Source organism: Maylandia zebra, linkage group LG10 (genome assembly GCF_041146795.1).
Source record: "Maylandia zebra isolate NMK-2024a linkage group LG10, Mzebra_GT3a, whole genome shotgun sequence".
Classification (NCBI taxonomy): Eukaryota; Metazoa; Chordata; class Actinopteri; order Cichliformes; family Cichlidae; genus Maylandia; species Maylandia zebra.
In genome coordinates this window covers 28,572,286-28,587,802 of record NC_135176.1, presented here as the reverse complement: position 1 = coordinate 28,587,802, position 15,517 = coordinate 28,572,286, and the positions used below count along the sequence as shown (strand labels likewise).

Genomic DNA, 15,517 nt, shown 5'->3' with positions numbered 1-15,517 from the left:
GATTCAATCAATGCTTCTCTCCCATCCATTCTGTTATCTGCTGCTCCTGGTGATTGATGCTTCCTCCACCTGCGTGTTAGCGGGCCAGTCAGATATGGTAATGAAGACATATGCCCCAGTGATGAAGAGGCTGATAGCACTGCAGAAAAACAAGCAGCCATGTGGGACATACAGCTTGGAGAACACACACTCAAAATAGACGTATGTTCTTAGTTCTTAGGCGTCATACAAAAAAGATGAAACTGACTTGTTGGATCACAACATCAGTGACAGGGGATTGTTATTTTATTAGCTACTTACCAGTCTTATCAAAATCAGTTTTAGCGAATGTGCTTAAAATGTCAGTGATGTCTGCAAAGACAAAAAAAACCTGCATTAAACTCACAATGATTCTCCAACTGTTTTTTATTTTTGACTTCTTCGACTTATTTATATCTTCCCACACATCAGCAATAACCTTTCACACCAAGACAACACAAATAAGACTCAAGTTTTAATGCTTTCTTTTTGTTTAGGTAGTTTGGCACTAAGTTTTGGTTTCACTGTCATGTAATAACAAAAACGCTAAAGCTAAAGAAAGTGAAATGATTACATCTCTAGCTAGTGTTTGCGCTCAAATTTAACACATACAGTACTGTGCAGAAGTCTTGTATTAGCTCTTATATTTTGCTAGAATTGCACTTCTGTGCTGACATCATTTGCCAGGCATGTATGTTGCTGTTTGAATATAAAAGTAACTCAGACTCGTTGGTGTAAATTTACAGTAGATCTAAAGTCTAAGGAGCTTGGAAAGAAAAGCGTCTGGACTTCTCTAAGTTGCTTGAAGACGTTTCACCTCTCATCCGAGAAGCTTCTTCAGTTCTAAGGTCAAATGGTGGAGAGTCCCAGATTTAAACCCTGTGGAAGTTTCCCCCAAGAGGGACAAAAGGACCCCTTAATGATCCTCTACCTAATCACATGAGCCAAGGTGTGAAAACGGGTGTAGGTCACAATCAGCCAAGGTTTCGGGTGAGCTCGTGCAACCTAGCCCCACCATATCATGTGATTTCCTGAGTGGGCGTTAAGGCGTCTGGGAAGGGAATTCAAAACTGGATTATAGATGGCAGACGGTGGGTGGGGGTGGATTCCCATTCATTTTCTATGGCGGTCACTTTTGACTGGGAACACCACAGATGTAACAAAGTTGATTAAAACACTCAAAATTTAACAAAAGAGGTGCTCACCACTTTTATATGTTCAAGTGTGTAGTGTTGAGGATGTCATAAGGTCTCGAGGCAATTGGATGTAAAACACAATATTTATGAGTTTTTAAAGTTGTAAATCGGTCGGTTTTGACCTGAACACGACAGGAAGGTGCAGCTATGTACACACATCTTATTTAAAGTCCACACTCTTTTCTTTTCATTCAGATGTTTTTCACAAATGCCAAGCACGACTTCTTCTGAACACAGATTCTAATGATCTCACCCAAAGGAACTCGACTTCATTTAAAATCATTTAAGGCTGTTGTTCAGGAGGGCTGTTATGAATGAGTGTGAGATGGGAGGTGTGTGGATACACTCCCATCTGCCTTTCGCAGTGGTCATTTTTCTCCAACCCCTCAGTAATTATGATCAACCGAGTATTCACAGCGTGCTCGCGCAATCAGCAGCATGATGCAGCTGTCTGTTTATCCCGGTCCAACCCCACAAAACATGCCTGAGCTCACTGACGGTTCAGGTGTTGAAGACAACAATAGAAGCAGATGAGGATGGCACGTCAGCCTCTCCAATCAGCTTTCGCTGTGCCATCTTAATAACTTGTTTTTGCAGGAAACACGGTTTAAAAGTGGGGCTAAATATCAGCAAGAGATTCCAACATCCAGTGACGCATATAATGATAGAAAATGAAAAGCAGTGAAGTGGAAGTTTCAGGGGAGGTTACAATTTTAGAGGCCGTTAAGCTTTAAGCTGGTTTCTGTTTCTACTTTTTGCACATACATAAAAGAAAAACTTTACAGTGTTTTTATTTCAAATCAAGCTTTTTTCTTCAGTGCTGACTATTTTACACGCGTAGTTCACTCAGGCCTCTTTGGCTGAAGGAAGAGAAAATAAAAAGGAAGGAGAGGGGATCACGGCTCGGTCACAGCAGAGACTTGTGGTTGTTTCGTGTTGCCTTTTTCTGTAGGCAGCATTTTTTCTGTACATCTCAGCTTTTCCTTGCATTTGCATGGAGCATTATCTCTGCTATCTAAATGCACGTCTCTTTGTAGCATATAACAATTTATATAACAAAGTATATAACAAAGAAATACTGATATATTTATATATTTATGTGATGCATGTTTCTTGTATCAGTAGCCTTATTTATACTATGATGCATTAAATGGTACCATTTAAAAACTTTAAAAATAAATAATGAATTCCTAGCAGCTCAGTTCACCCCTCTGGCAGCTCACGACTTGGCTATCAAACCAAATTTCAATAGACATGGGTTATATTTATTTTATATTTGTGTGGGAAGTCATCGTTTTACCACTGCACTCTCTCAGAAAACAAATAAAAGCCTTTGGCAGTATTTGAATCTGCTTTTGAGAAACCATGAGTGAAAGGAAAAAGAAAAAAATAGCTATCCAAGAAGCTCCTTTATTGTTTTTTTACTTCTTAGGGTAAATAAAAGGTTCCCTAACAAGGTGTATGGCGACACCCCACTGTATAATAAGTATTCTGGTATATTTCAGGTGATCTGAATGGGACTTTTACATGTTGTCACAAAAAATCTGGATTTACACTGCAATTGCGTTAATGCAGCAAACTGATATAACTGCACATACTGCTGCCCAAGTGAAAACCTGTAGTGATCCCGTATGTGTCAGGAGTATCGGAGCAGTTGAGATGCATTTTTTCTAAACACCGGGTCTCTGTGGCTTTTAAAGCCCAAAACACGCTGCGCCAAAAATTGGGCCTCACCAAGGATCGGGTCTCCCGACACAAACAGAGTAACATAGTGTACGCTGTTAAGTGCCAGGAGGATTGGCAGGATTTATACATCGGGGAAACCAAACAACCTCTGGCGAAGCAGATGGCACAACACAGAAGAGCTACCTCGTCAGGCCAGGACTCTGCAGTCTATTTACACCTACAGGCCAGTGGACACTCTTTAAATGATGAGGATGTACACATCCTGGACAGGGAGGAACGCTGGTTTGAGCGCGGAGTTAAGGAGGCCATTTACGTAAAAAGGGAAAGACCATCTCTGAATCGAGGAGGGGGCTAAGGGTACATCTTTCGCCATCTTACAATGCTGTGATTGCAGCCATTCCCCAACTCTCTGTGAATGGTACTCATGGCCACTGATCAGTGGGTTTTGGTCAGTGGTTGTTGATCAATGGTCATGAGAATTTGCATAATTAAAGATTAAGGAACTGACCTCCCAGCCGATTGTCCCTTCAGTGGGCTGGTTTCAGTCATTATGCATTAGTCATTTATAAGATTGGGGGAACCTGCAGTCAGCTGAGACTGAAGAAGTCACTCGGATGAGTGACGAAACGTTTCTCCCACAAAACGCTACGTCCAGATGAACAGAATCAATTTTTTGGAGATTTACTTTCCTGGATAATTGAGAATGCATCAAGACATAACTGCACATAAATGCAGAAAGTAACATTTGGTCAAAATTAGAGTATTTTCCTTTCTATAGTTCTTTCTGGTCCAAATCAGATGAGTTTTCCCAGCAGTTTTGGTTTATTTTCACACAGACATCACTTCAGATCACATGAGTGTTCAGTCTGCTTACAGGGCAGCTGTGACTGATGAAAGATTAACAGGAGTGAAAGCAGGAAGAAGGTGTGCGTTCGGCACTCTGCCTCATCACCGTACACATGTTAGTTGTCTCCGATTGAGTTTGAATCACATTCTCGCCACAAATGAACCACTCAGGAGTTTGTTTGGAACCACACTGAGGCCACCACCTCCAAAGGGATCTCAGATTATCGCATTCACATCTGCACAAAGGAAACCAAACCTTGAGCTGGATTTAAACCGACTAAACATCACATGTGTGAAAACACTGAGTTATGGTTCTTCTTTCATTATACTTCCAGCTTCATTTTGAAGATTAGTTCCTCGTGTGGATTTCTGTGTTCTTCACTTACCTCCTTGATCCTTTCCCAGCCTCATTATTGTGTTGACTGAGTTCACCTGTGCTTTTATATCCCTCCCCCTGCTGTGCATTTACTCTGCACTTTCTCCTTCACTCTTTGCCCCTTCTCAAACTGCACATACTGGATTCCTCTCCTCAACTCCTCTCTCCTCTCCTTGCATTTTAGTCCTTCCACCCTAAGATGTAATTGAAGGAGGAGAGGACGCGATATGAAGGGGACAAGATGAGGCATAAGGGATTCAACAAAATGAGACCCTCTTGCTGTGGAGGCTCATTTTAAAGCAATGTCGATTAAATTTAGCATCTACCAGAGTGTTTTCATGAGGAGAAATACTCTCTGTCAGGTCATTGCCTAGCCTCTGTCTTGTTCTTGTATCATCTTTGTGACCTTACATTATAGTCACACTATGGAAAATAGCGATTGGAGATTGGGACATCGCAGTTATTGCAACTATATGCAATGATTCTCATTTCCTTTGCAGTGGTTGCTTTAAAGACGGCAATCAGTCTGCTCTTAGTCTTTTTGGGGGTTTAAGTTGGCACTTACATGCAATCTGTCTGTGACAATATGATGATTAACGCTTACAACTCTATTGCCATCCAGGTACACAAAAATCAGACCCATCCAGAACAGAAACTCGTGAATTTCTCCTCAAACAGCGACAGCAATTTAATTTCAAAACGACATAAGTGCTCGACAACTATGCTTTTATTTATTTATTTATTTTCTTAGTTGGCAACCAGTTGAGTAGAGTCCCCCACTGCAAAGAAACGCAGACTACACAGGCTGACTGAGACTGATTGTTGGCATTTCAGGGCTTATAAATTAGGCGATTATTTGCAGACCTTCTGCAGTCTGTCTGAGAATGTTTGCAGTCAGCCCGAGTTGTCCCAGAACTGTTTGGACACAGTTTTCCTTCCACCGAACAACCTGTGAAATCTTTTGAGATCAAAAGCTGTCACCCAGATGTTGAGGATGTTGCACGTTCAACTTCTGGGTGACCTGTTGGTCACCTTGATTAATTAAATGCAGTCGCCAGGCAACAGGGCTTTTTTTTTTTTTTGCTGTCCTATTTTTACTCTAGTGTAATTGAGTGTATGGAAGCAGAAATCTTGGGTTGAATATCCACTAGATACAGTGATAGCCTCATAAAATTGACCTTTGCTCCAAGAGGCAGAGCAAACAACTAGCCAATCACAGTCACCGAGCAACCGCTAATTTTTTTGTAGTAACGGGCCTATTTTTAGTCAGTGTGACTGATCCGTTAGTGTTTTCTGTGCTGTCACTGTGTTTTTGATGATTTGCTTTTTAAAGAAATGTCTCTATGCCTGTTACTCATATTGTCAGGCATACAGTGTGTGAGACGTAAATGGTAAATAAACTGCATTTAAATAACAAATTTTATAGTCTCATCAACCACTTAAAGACACCTTTATGCATACAGAGCTTCGCCATCATAAAAATACTCCTAATGTAAGTGAAGGATAAAAATAATAGTAAAAACCTGACACATTGGATTAGTTATATTTATCTAGTCCACACAAAGTGGAGTTTAATACCATATTACGTGAGCAACCTTGTCAGCGACATTTCGGTTTTTGTAGTATGGTCACAGCAAATAAACCACGAGAGCGACGACAAAATCCTCAAAAGGCAGAGAAGTCTTATCCAATCGGAGCGTAAACAAATTAAATGTTGAATTGTTATGTAGACGTATCTATGTCTGTGTAATGAAAGGAGAAAGACCTGAAGGAAGCAGCACTCGTCTCCTTCGTCTTTCCCCTTAAACTGATTACATTATAACAGCAGACAATGAAATCTATTCCGTCTGGGCGTTCAGCGTCCGTTCTTCAGATGTCAGAGAACTAAGTGTGTCCGGCACATCAAAATGTGGACGTGTTTATGAGAGTCAGCTAAAGAAATTAGTGTCACTATGGTTCTATTCTGTGACAGGCAGGATCTAAAGCAGCAGTGTTGCCTTATTAGAGACACAGTTGAGTGTGTCATTTTGCTGCCAGTAATTCCTGCTGAGTGCTGGGCTTGGTGCCGAGTGCCTCTATTAAGCCTGATAATTGTGGGAGAATAGACATCGTATTTGTTTTATTTTTCCATTTTTGGTCCATTAAAGAAAAAACACAGACGGGAAGCGATTAAAATAATGGTGCTAGGCTCATAATAAAGTATTCTTTCCTTTGCGTGATGGCTGTTCTCTGTGATAGGGGATCTTTATTGTTACTCAGATGAGAAATAAAAACTTTGTATTGCGTGATCCTTAGGCCGTGGGGTTTTTAAGCCTTATTGTCCTTTATTACTCAAGATGGTTTATTATTTGGGCTGGCTTTCTTTACTGTGAGTGTTTGTGTGGGATTCAGAAGCACGTCCAGGGCAAAGACAAACTGGAGATCATTATTATCTGTTTCACTTCACATGTTCTCTGTTTTCCGCACTATAAGGCGCACTTAAAATCCTTTAATTTTCTCAAAAATCGACAGTGCGCCTTATGTATGAATTCTGGTTGTGCTCACTGACCTCGAACCGATTTATGTGGTAAACAGTGCTCAAAAATGGCTACCGTAGTCAGGAGCCTCGCGGAGTAATCTGGGTCCAAAACTCCGTCTCTTCAGGTCCCAAAGTCAAACGAACACTGCAGCATCACTGTTCAAAAAAGCCTAAATTCTATAATCTTTAATAAAACGATCAGTATTGCTGCTTTACCAGGTGTAACAATTAAGTTTATCATCTAGGCATCGATGAAAACAGAATGCCTTAAATTTAACTGAGTTAAGTTAGCAGGAAGTTAGCTCGCTAGTTTCCGCTAACTTGATATAGCATGTTCTGACTGAGAGATTTCTGAAAAAATTCAAACGTACAGCTCTGCTATCACTTCCAACATAAATGAAGACAGAAAACTAAACAGCAATGACGTTTGTAGGGTTACTGAAGTTGGGCTAGCGGGTACATAATGATGGGCTACGTGACCGCTAGCGACACAGCTATATTAGCATAACATAAACACAGTGAAGCTGGAGGATGAACGCTAACTTTTTTCTACTCGATAAAAGTTAACGTGAGGGTTCCCGATGGTTAGGGACCAATGCAATCGCATGGCAGGATGCTGTAAATGGACCAAACTTCAGTCAGGAGAACAACTGAGGTAATCCATCCACAATACGAGGTTAGTCATTCAAATTTGTAAAATTTGACTTAACTGATTGTGTTTTGTTTTGCTTAGTGTGCCTTACAATCCGGTGCTCCTTATGGTCCGAAAAATACACATTTATTTATGACCTTACATTTAATTATTTTCTATCATTTATGCACCAAGAGCAACATTAAATAAAAACTTGAGTAACCAGCCTTTGAATGTGGCATTATATCAAACCAAGCAGCAATCTCCACAGGCTTTAAAATTAAGCAACTGCAATTCCTTTAGCAGCCACTTGGGGCTAGCTTGAAAAGTGAGTCAGTGCTATGAAATTAGCGTGTTTGATGCTGTGTACAAGTAACAGTTATGCCAAACTTCACAAGAACTGGACTGAAAAATCAGTGTAAACAGGTCTGATGCAGAGATTAATCAACTTTGAATGTTTTGATGTAAGTCATCAGTATGTACAGAGGAGATCAGGAGAAAGAGGCTACAGTGGGTGTCTGAATCCATCTGTAAAACACGGTGGAGGCACTGTCATAGTTTGGGGCTAGTTATCAATCTGTGGTGTTGTGGATCTTCTTAACACTCATGAAATTATGAACTCGGAAAAGTAACATCAGATTTTGATCCATCTGGAAAGCATCTGATTAGCAGCAGCTTTATTTTTCAGCATGACAATGATTCCAAACACACCGTCAATGCAGTAACAGCATGCCTGGATACAAAAAGAAGAAACACATTTGAACACTAACAGTCATGGACTGCCTTCACTAGAGCCAGGCCTCCTATTTTTAATATGAATAAAGCCATGGGTCTTGGTAATTAGCATCATTGGTTATAAATCCAGTGAGCTGTTGTTGCATGTCGGATACTTTTCTCTCCAAATGAAGATGCGAGCTCATGACTCATCTGGTCGAGTGAAAAGGAAGTGATGCTGCGGACCTCTCCGTTTCCTCCACTGGCTTTTCAGCAGTCTTTGACATGTACATATGCATCCTCTAATCTGTCATTAATCTTATTTTTGGTGCAAACCCTTCACCATATTGGTTACGACAGAAACAACACGTTAAACAATAATTCTTGTATATTAATGACTTCATTAATATAGAGACTTTTTTGTGTGAAATGTATACTTTGAAGTCATTATAAGCAGCTGATATTCAGAAGAACTGGGGAATAAAAAGCACATTTTCAGATGGTTCAGGAACAAGCTGTAATATACTGAATATTACACTTTTTAAAATAAACCGGTGTTCGGCAATCACACAGGTGAAATTGTTTCTTTGAAGAGTCACAGATAATTTCACATGAGTAGAAATTTCAGACGATTAACTTTTGTAAGAGACTCCTCCTTATTTTCTTCCTGCATGATTACTAAACGACTACAGGAAGGACAATTTACGGCAAAAGAGTTTAGTTACTGATGAAAACCGCAGACAGAACTGCTGATATCAAGCTTATACGCCTTCCTATGAGCTACTCATTAAAATGTAGAAGAAAGAGCACCTCAAAAAACTAAAAAAAATTACCTTGGACTTCCTATTTTCTTATTTTTCAGTAAGAGATAATAGCCTTGCAGATTCAAACTGTAATGTCAAAGTAGCAATCATTATTAGACTGTACTTGTCTCTTAGAGGGGGATTGCTTTCAGGCACTAAGTGTGATGTTTGCTGCTTTAATCCATTTTGTCTTGGAAAAAATAAAGTAAAACTTAAAGCTTAATGAGTGGAAAACAAGCACGTTTTGCTGATATTTATTTAATCAAAGTTCAGTCCTGATATTTTCTTGTTTTTCTGTTATGGATTAAAATTGTGATGTGTTTTTTTTTTAGCTTAAGGCAAAAGAATACATCTTTTTTTAAAAATGTTACCAGGACATCTTCTCCACTGCTTCGATTTTGATCAGTTCTAAATCTCAACTTTATGAACTAAATCCAGAGTTCAATTTTAAAGGGATTTCCATTCCTTTTACACATAAAGGTCAGTTTAGTCATGAGGATAGTCACTCAGACTGAAAATCTGATGTATAATATCCTTGGGGGTACTTCCTCAGGCCTCAAAACAACGCAGCAACCAAACTTTAATCATCTCGTGGATTGTGTCGTGCAGGATTCGTGCAGGCTTATTGTGTGCATGTTTTCAAAAGGCCCATAGATCAACCCACTGATCTGTCCACCAAAGTTTGTGGAAAATTAGAATTGAAAACTGCAAATAGTGAGAGTTTGCTCGAGAAGAGGAACCTGAAAAAATGAAAATAATATGGAATCCAGCATTATTTAGGCTGAATCCACCCTTCTTCTCACAAGAATTGCTATTTCTCTGAGTGTACTGGTCAGATTTTAATGAAACCTAATAACGTGAATACGATTTATGCTGATGTTAAAATAAAATATCCAAACTGCTGCTCAGCTACTTCAAGGACTTCAGTTTAAACTTTTATCTCAGGAGGAGTCGGCAGTGTGAACAGTTCCGTCTCCAGAGGAGGTCAAAGACGACTTGCTTGAGGTTTTAACTTCTTCTTTGTGTTCGTACCGCATTTGATTCAGGAAACACTTTAGGTCCTTTCACTTCATGAAGCGGGCACCCACATGGTGCGGTGTTGTCCTGCTTTGGTCATTGAATGAGTGGCCTTTACATCTCCTGCTCTCTCTAAGCCTCATTGATTTGCTCTTCAAAGAAATAAAACATTTCTTTTTTTAGTAAGTTCCCTTCAGCATTCCTCAGCAACCTTCCAGCTGATGTGGCACTGCGCTGGATCTCTCAGGCACTACAGATTTTATGCAATGATTAAAAGTGTAAGAAGCAGCATGCAGAAGATTTTTTGCAGATTTCCAGGTTTCAGTAAGACATGTTAATGGTCTTCATGGTCTATTCTCATCCTCAGAGCATGCAGCTTTTACATTTTTGTGATTTTGCATATTTACATGCTAGTTTAGCAACATATTCAGAGATTTCCCTTTTACTGGATTATTGGATATCATTTTTCTTCCAGAGAGCAAATCATAATCTTTTGGATCACCTCCATAAAAAGCACCTTTCAGAGTATTCACAGACGGCCCCTTAGTTGGCTCTTTCCCCCCGTGTTTCATTTACACTGCAGTAATGTTCCAACAGCTTTGACAGCATGAATGAGCAACTTTGAGCACCTAAATAAAAACAATTGAAGTAACTGCATTAGTTGCTGGATTGTAGCTTGTTGTCTCACTGAGTATGGTGAATTTTACACTTTCCATCAAAAGAGCTCTTCAAACTTTTCTGAGACTATTAGACTGAAACTATTTAAAATGTTCCTTCAGACAAACGGTTGTATGAATTTTCAGTGCAGCCTATTTACACTTCATTGGTCTTTTTGACACATTGATCTACTCCGGCACAGTATGTGGCGGTAATGCAGAAGAATAGGCAAAATGACACCATATGACTCAGGGGACAGTAAGACTGCAAAACAGTGTAGTATGAATAAGATTTGAGTCATTCTGTTGCTGATTTACTGCTTGGTAAAAGGGATCCTAGCTCTGTTCCTGCTTTCACTCATCAGTAGACATAAAGTAAGCAAATGGATTTAATGTGGTACTGACTGTGATATAATTAAAATGCGGCAGGGTTCCGATAATTCAAATTTATAATGTTGCTGCAGGAAACATCCCAAAAATTTCAGAATTTTCAAAAAGTATCCCCTCCAAAAAGAGGTGTAAAATAATTCCAGTTTAATATAATTTAATGCTGCAATGCCCTGAGCTCCTTTAAAGATCCCTAATTTTTGGGAAATCTTCACCGGTGGAAATTTGACTGTCAAAAACAGGAGTAGTGTCCAAAACAAGGAAGTGCTAAATGTCATTTTTATTACCATGATTCTTCTTTTCTTTCACAGGGGCTCAAGCCAATGGACCACAATGGGCTGTCAGATCCCTACGTCAAGTTGCACCTACTGCCAGGCGCCAGCAAGGTGTGTTTTTTTGTTTTTTGTCTGTTTCCTTTAAAACAACAGGCTTGCACATTTGTCACCACACAGCCTGGTCAGTATTGAGTTTGCTTGTTCTTCACTGGACTTCCTTTTTCAGGTTTGCATGCAAACACTAGCTCGCCTACACATACTGCATCTGTAATCATAATATCTCATTTGTTAATTCTGTACACAAAGAAAAGAAAAAAACATTCGTCACAAGTATAGAGTACCCTGACATCACCCGTTAGCTTTGGGCCTGTCGTTTTCAGGGCTTGGAGCCGCCTTACCCCTGCACTCTCAGGTCATGTGACCAGTTGCTACTACATATACAGCAATCTAAGTTGAAGCTCAGGTGGGACTGAGCATTCTTTATTGGTGCGCCTAGGTTATGGAATCAATTGTCTGTGCACATTAGACAGTCACCTACTTTCTCCTTTTTTAAAAACTAGTCTTAAAACACACTTGCACTCTCTGACTTTTGACCCAGCATGTGACAATGGTCTTACTTGTTTTTGTTGTTTTATTGTGGTTTGTTTCTGCTTTTATTTTATTATTGTTGTTTTTATTCTTCATCGTTGAAATGGATTTATTCGTTTTTATTTACAGCACTTTGCTTTTAAAGCACTGTGTAAATAGAGTTGGTATGGTACAGGATTTCTCTAAATCTTTGAAAGGGAATGTGAGTTAAGATCTCAAAGAAATTTAACAAATCGTTCTTTTTCTGCATAAAATGTTTGTTTTACAGACGTTTATCGAGAGATCTTTGTTTTTATGAAACTGTTCATTCAAGCATTCAGGATAAAGTGGCATTAGAGCATAAAACTTAATAACACATAAAGGAACAAAAATATACTCCCTATAAAAAAGTCACAAGTAATTAGCAAAGGGATGTAAAATGTTGCCTCTATAACATAGTCGCACTGCAATACTATATATGAATACTTCTCAAAATGCAAATCCCTCTAGGTCACAATTTAACGTTTGCAAACACACAAAGGAAGAGATAACACGAGCAAGCAGAAGAAGTTGTGATGAGAAAGAATAAAAAGAGATTAACAATGACCACTCTCTGCATTTCAAGAATTACAGAAACAGATTTTTTTTACACTCTAAGCCGATCACGCTTTTACACGAGCTTTGATGGGTCAGCAGTGTTCCCTACTGCACATACAGTCTGTCCTGAGGCATTCTTGTGGTTTTCTCAGACCCGCAATAAAAGGAGACGAGGTCTAATAATCTATTTCATGATTCATGGAGCACCGCAGTGTGGATATGTCAGCGCAAGGCTTCATCAGTGTAAACATTAACTGACTGACCTAACGTACCCGCTTACCAGTGACGTGCTCTGCTTTTAAAGCTCTTGCTGATCTGCTCAGAGTCGCGGAAGCACTCGTACAGGCGTAAGATTTAAGTTTTAAACTGTTGCAGAAAAGCTGTTGGAGCTCTCACAGTTTGCAGACAAAATGATCTCAAACCCATACATATAAATTAAAGACTGAAATGTTTCAACACATGAAATGACTCACCGGTTGTTTGTGAGAACTGGTGACTTCTTTAACTCTCTTGCACCTCACAGTCGTCCTTGAGGGTGATGTAATCCTTTCATTAAAACTATCAAATCTTATATAGATCCTGTGAATACGTACATTCTACAAAAGCAGCTTAATGAAAGCCAAAGCTGTGATTATCCAGCTATCTGACTCACATCTTCCTTTCTTACAATACCTTTTCAAACTCATCTCTGTTGAAATGACCTTTGTAATTGGCTCTGCTCTTGCTGCGTAACTTCAGCTTTGATTTCACTCTGCTGTTACGTTTGTAGTTATGTCTGTGTGAAAGAAGGAACAATGTGAACTTGGATGAAGCTCATGACCTGGTCCTTTGGGGGATTCTGCAGAAGTTTAGGGCCATCAGATCTGTGTCTCAGTCCTTGACACAATGTCAAAAACTATTTTGGTTCTGGCTTCTGCTCAGGAGGTAGAGCAGGTCATCTACTAATCATAAGGTTTGTCACTTGATCTCTGGCTGCTCCAGTCTGCATGCCAAAGTATCCTTGGATATGTGATAGGTGAACAGTGGGAATGTTAAATAGAAAAGTGCTTAGGAATGGGGAAGTTGTAAAAAAATAACTGTGAGGGCTCCAGTAGAGTAGAAAATAAAGGTGCAGTCCATTTTGTGGGTACTGGAATCTGTCACTGTTGCCGCTTGTCCCCAATCCTGTTTGTGATATGCAGGAACTCCAGTTAGTTTCCACTTTGGGGTGAGAGTCAGCACCTCCAACTCTGGGGCTATGGTCCACTGCAGGAGAGCAGTGGATGCTTGCTCTGTGTTGGGTGGGAGGTTTCTGGATGATGGATGTAGAAGCTGAAATGAGTTTCCTTTGTAGAGCTGCTGGTTTCAGCCTTTGAGGCATCTCAAGGTCCACTTGGGTGCAAATGACGTAAGTTTTAGTATCACAGTGAGGCAGATAATGCCCATAGATACATCCCAAGTTTTTGTGACCATGTGGATTTGACAATGAGATATTAGCTTACACTTCGCCAATAACGCATGCACCCTTCAGGTGGAGTTCAAGCAGATTTCAAAGAGCTGCAAAGCAAATAAATACTCATTCAATTCAATTGAATTTATTTATACAGCGCCAAATCACAACATCAATCACCTCAAGGTGCTTTATATTGTAAGGTAGACCCTACAATAGTACATACATCCATGCTGTGTACAGCTGTCTGTATCTGCAAGTATAAGCACCACTTTGGACATATAGTGAGGTGCTCACAGTCATCAAAAGGAGTAAGCTGAGGAGGTTTATGCTTTTGATCTGGATCATGGGCACTTCCTCTTGGAGGTTTTCTGGGTCGGCCCCACTGGGGGGAGACCCCAAAGTGAGCCCGGAGGTTTCTGGCCCATTGGGATCTGCCAGGAAGAACTGGACAACATAAAATATCTGGTTAGCATGGTGCTAACGTGATCATACTTTAGACAAGCAGGGATGGATGACTAGATGGATGGTTTATGGATGGAGTTATATGAAAAAAGTCATAAATAGCCATGTAGCTATTGTACCACCAGTAGTTAGAGGAACACTACTTAACTATTGTTTCCATCAGGTGTTGATTTCCTGGGAAAATTCTGTACTTTCTGATATTTAAAGTACCATGAAAGACGAAAACACAGAGCTGACACACAACTGTATTGAGTTTGCTCAGTAACAATGAGAAACTGTAAACGATGAACGACTTCTCATCTTCCTCCTATAATGGTCAAAAAATAATCAAAATCTAAACACATGAAAAAGCATCTTAGGGCTTCAACACATAAGATTCAGTGGCACCAGGGTAAGGGCATGTTGTGAACTCCTATATCCGGCTGTCGGTGGACATTTTTGACGAGTTACTTTTGAACTTGTCTTGGGAGCTTTTCGGGCTCAGTTTTCATCAGTGTAAGATTTGTTTTGTCAGCTTCAGCATTAGTTGAGCTCTGCTGTGCTTTGAGTTGATTTCTAAAGTTGATTGATAGTTCAAACTTTGTGCTTTCCACTTTGTGTTACACAGCACGATTTATTGAAGTGTGCAGGAGCTACTTTAGTGTCGCATCATATGGCCTCCTGCAGTCTGCAGACCGTCGAAGAAGTTTGTACCTTAATGAGAGTTAATTACAGTCACTGACAGTCACTCCTGTTCAGAGGTTTTCTTTGGAAAGGACCACACTGACAGATAATTTAAATTCTGTTACAGACATGTTGTAGGCATTTTACCAGAAGATAAAAAAGAACTTTTTGTTTCTAAATGTTGATTCATACCTCTTGCAATGTTGCAATGAAAAGATTACTTATAGCTACTTATAGCAAGATCTCACCTAAATGCTGCATCAACTTTTATATTAGTCTACATCTTACAAACTATCTGGGATAATCACTGTATAGACCAGTGATAAGCACATTTGGAAATCTGAGAAGTAAAGCCAAAGCAGCAGTTACTAATTATTCTCTTCAGTGGTTGCCAGTTCAGTGACTCTTTTCCAGTCATTTTGAATAAAGCTTTGGTCATTTAGTGTCAGAAAGGAGGGTGTGCTCATTGGCTAATGACTTGTGATTGACAAGTTGTTAGCCAATCAACGTGCAGTGTCCCAGATACACCCTTTACTCAATGTCTCCTGTTTCAAAACCTCAATGAAGCTTTATTACGGTACTTCACTAACCAATGACATCATAATAACTAAGTCCATGTTTTATAACAGGGACTGTTGTGGAAGGCCATGCACATGCACAGGGTCCTCCACAA

The 15,517-nt window shown here is 39.7% G+C and overlaps 1 protein-coding gene across 2 annotated transcripts in view; it reads left to right on the top strand.

The window, feature by feature from the left end:
- doc2b (double C2-like domains, beta) overlaps positions 1-15,517 on the top strand; it is a 188,730-nt gene that overhangs the window by 112,446 nt on the left and 60,767 nt on the right. For both annotated transcript variants that reach the window (XM_004551168.3, XM_004551167.3), the window contains one exon: positions 11,160-11,234. In XM_004551168.3, the coding sequence (XP_004551225.1) occupies positions 11,160-11,234 (75 nt within the window). The remainder of the gene's footprint in view (positions 1-11,159; positions 11,235-15,517) is intronic.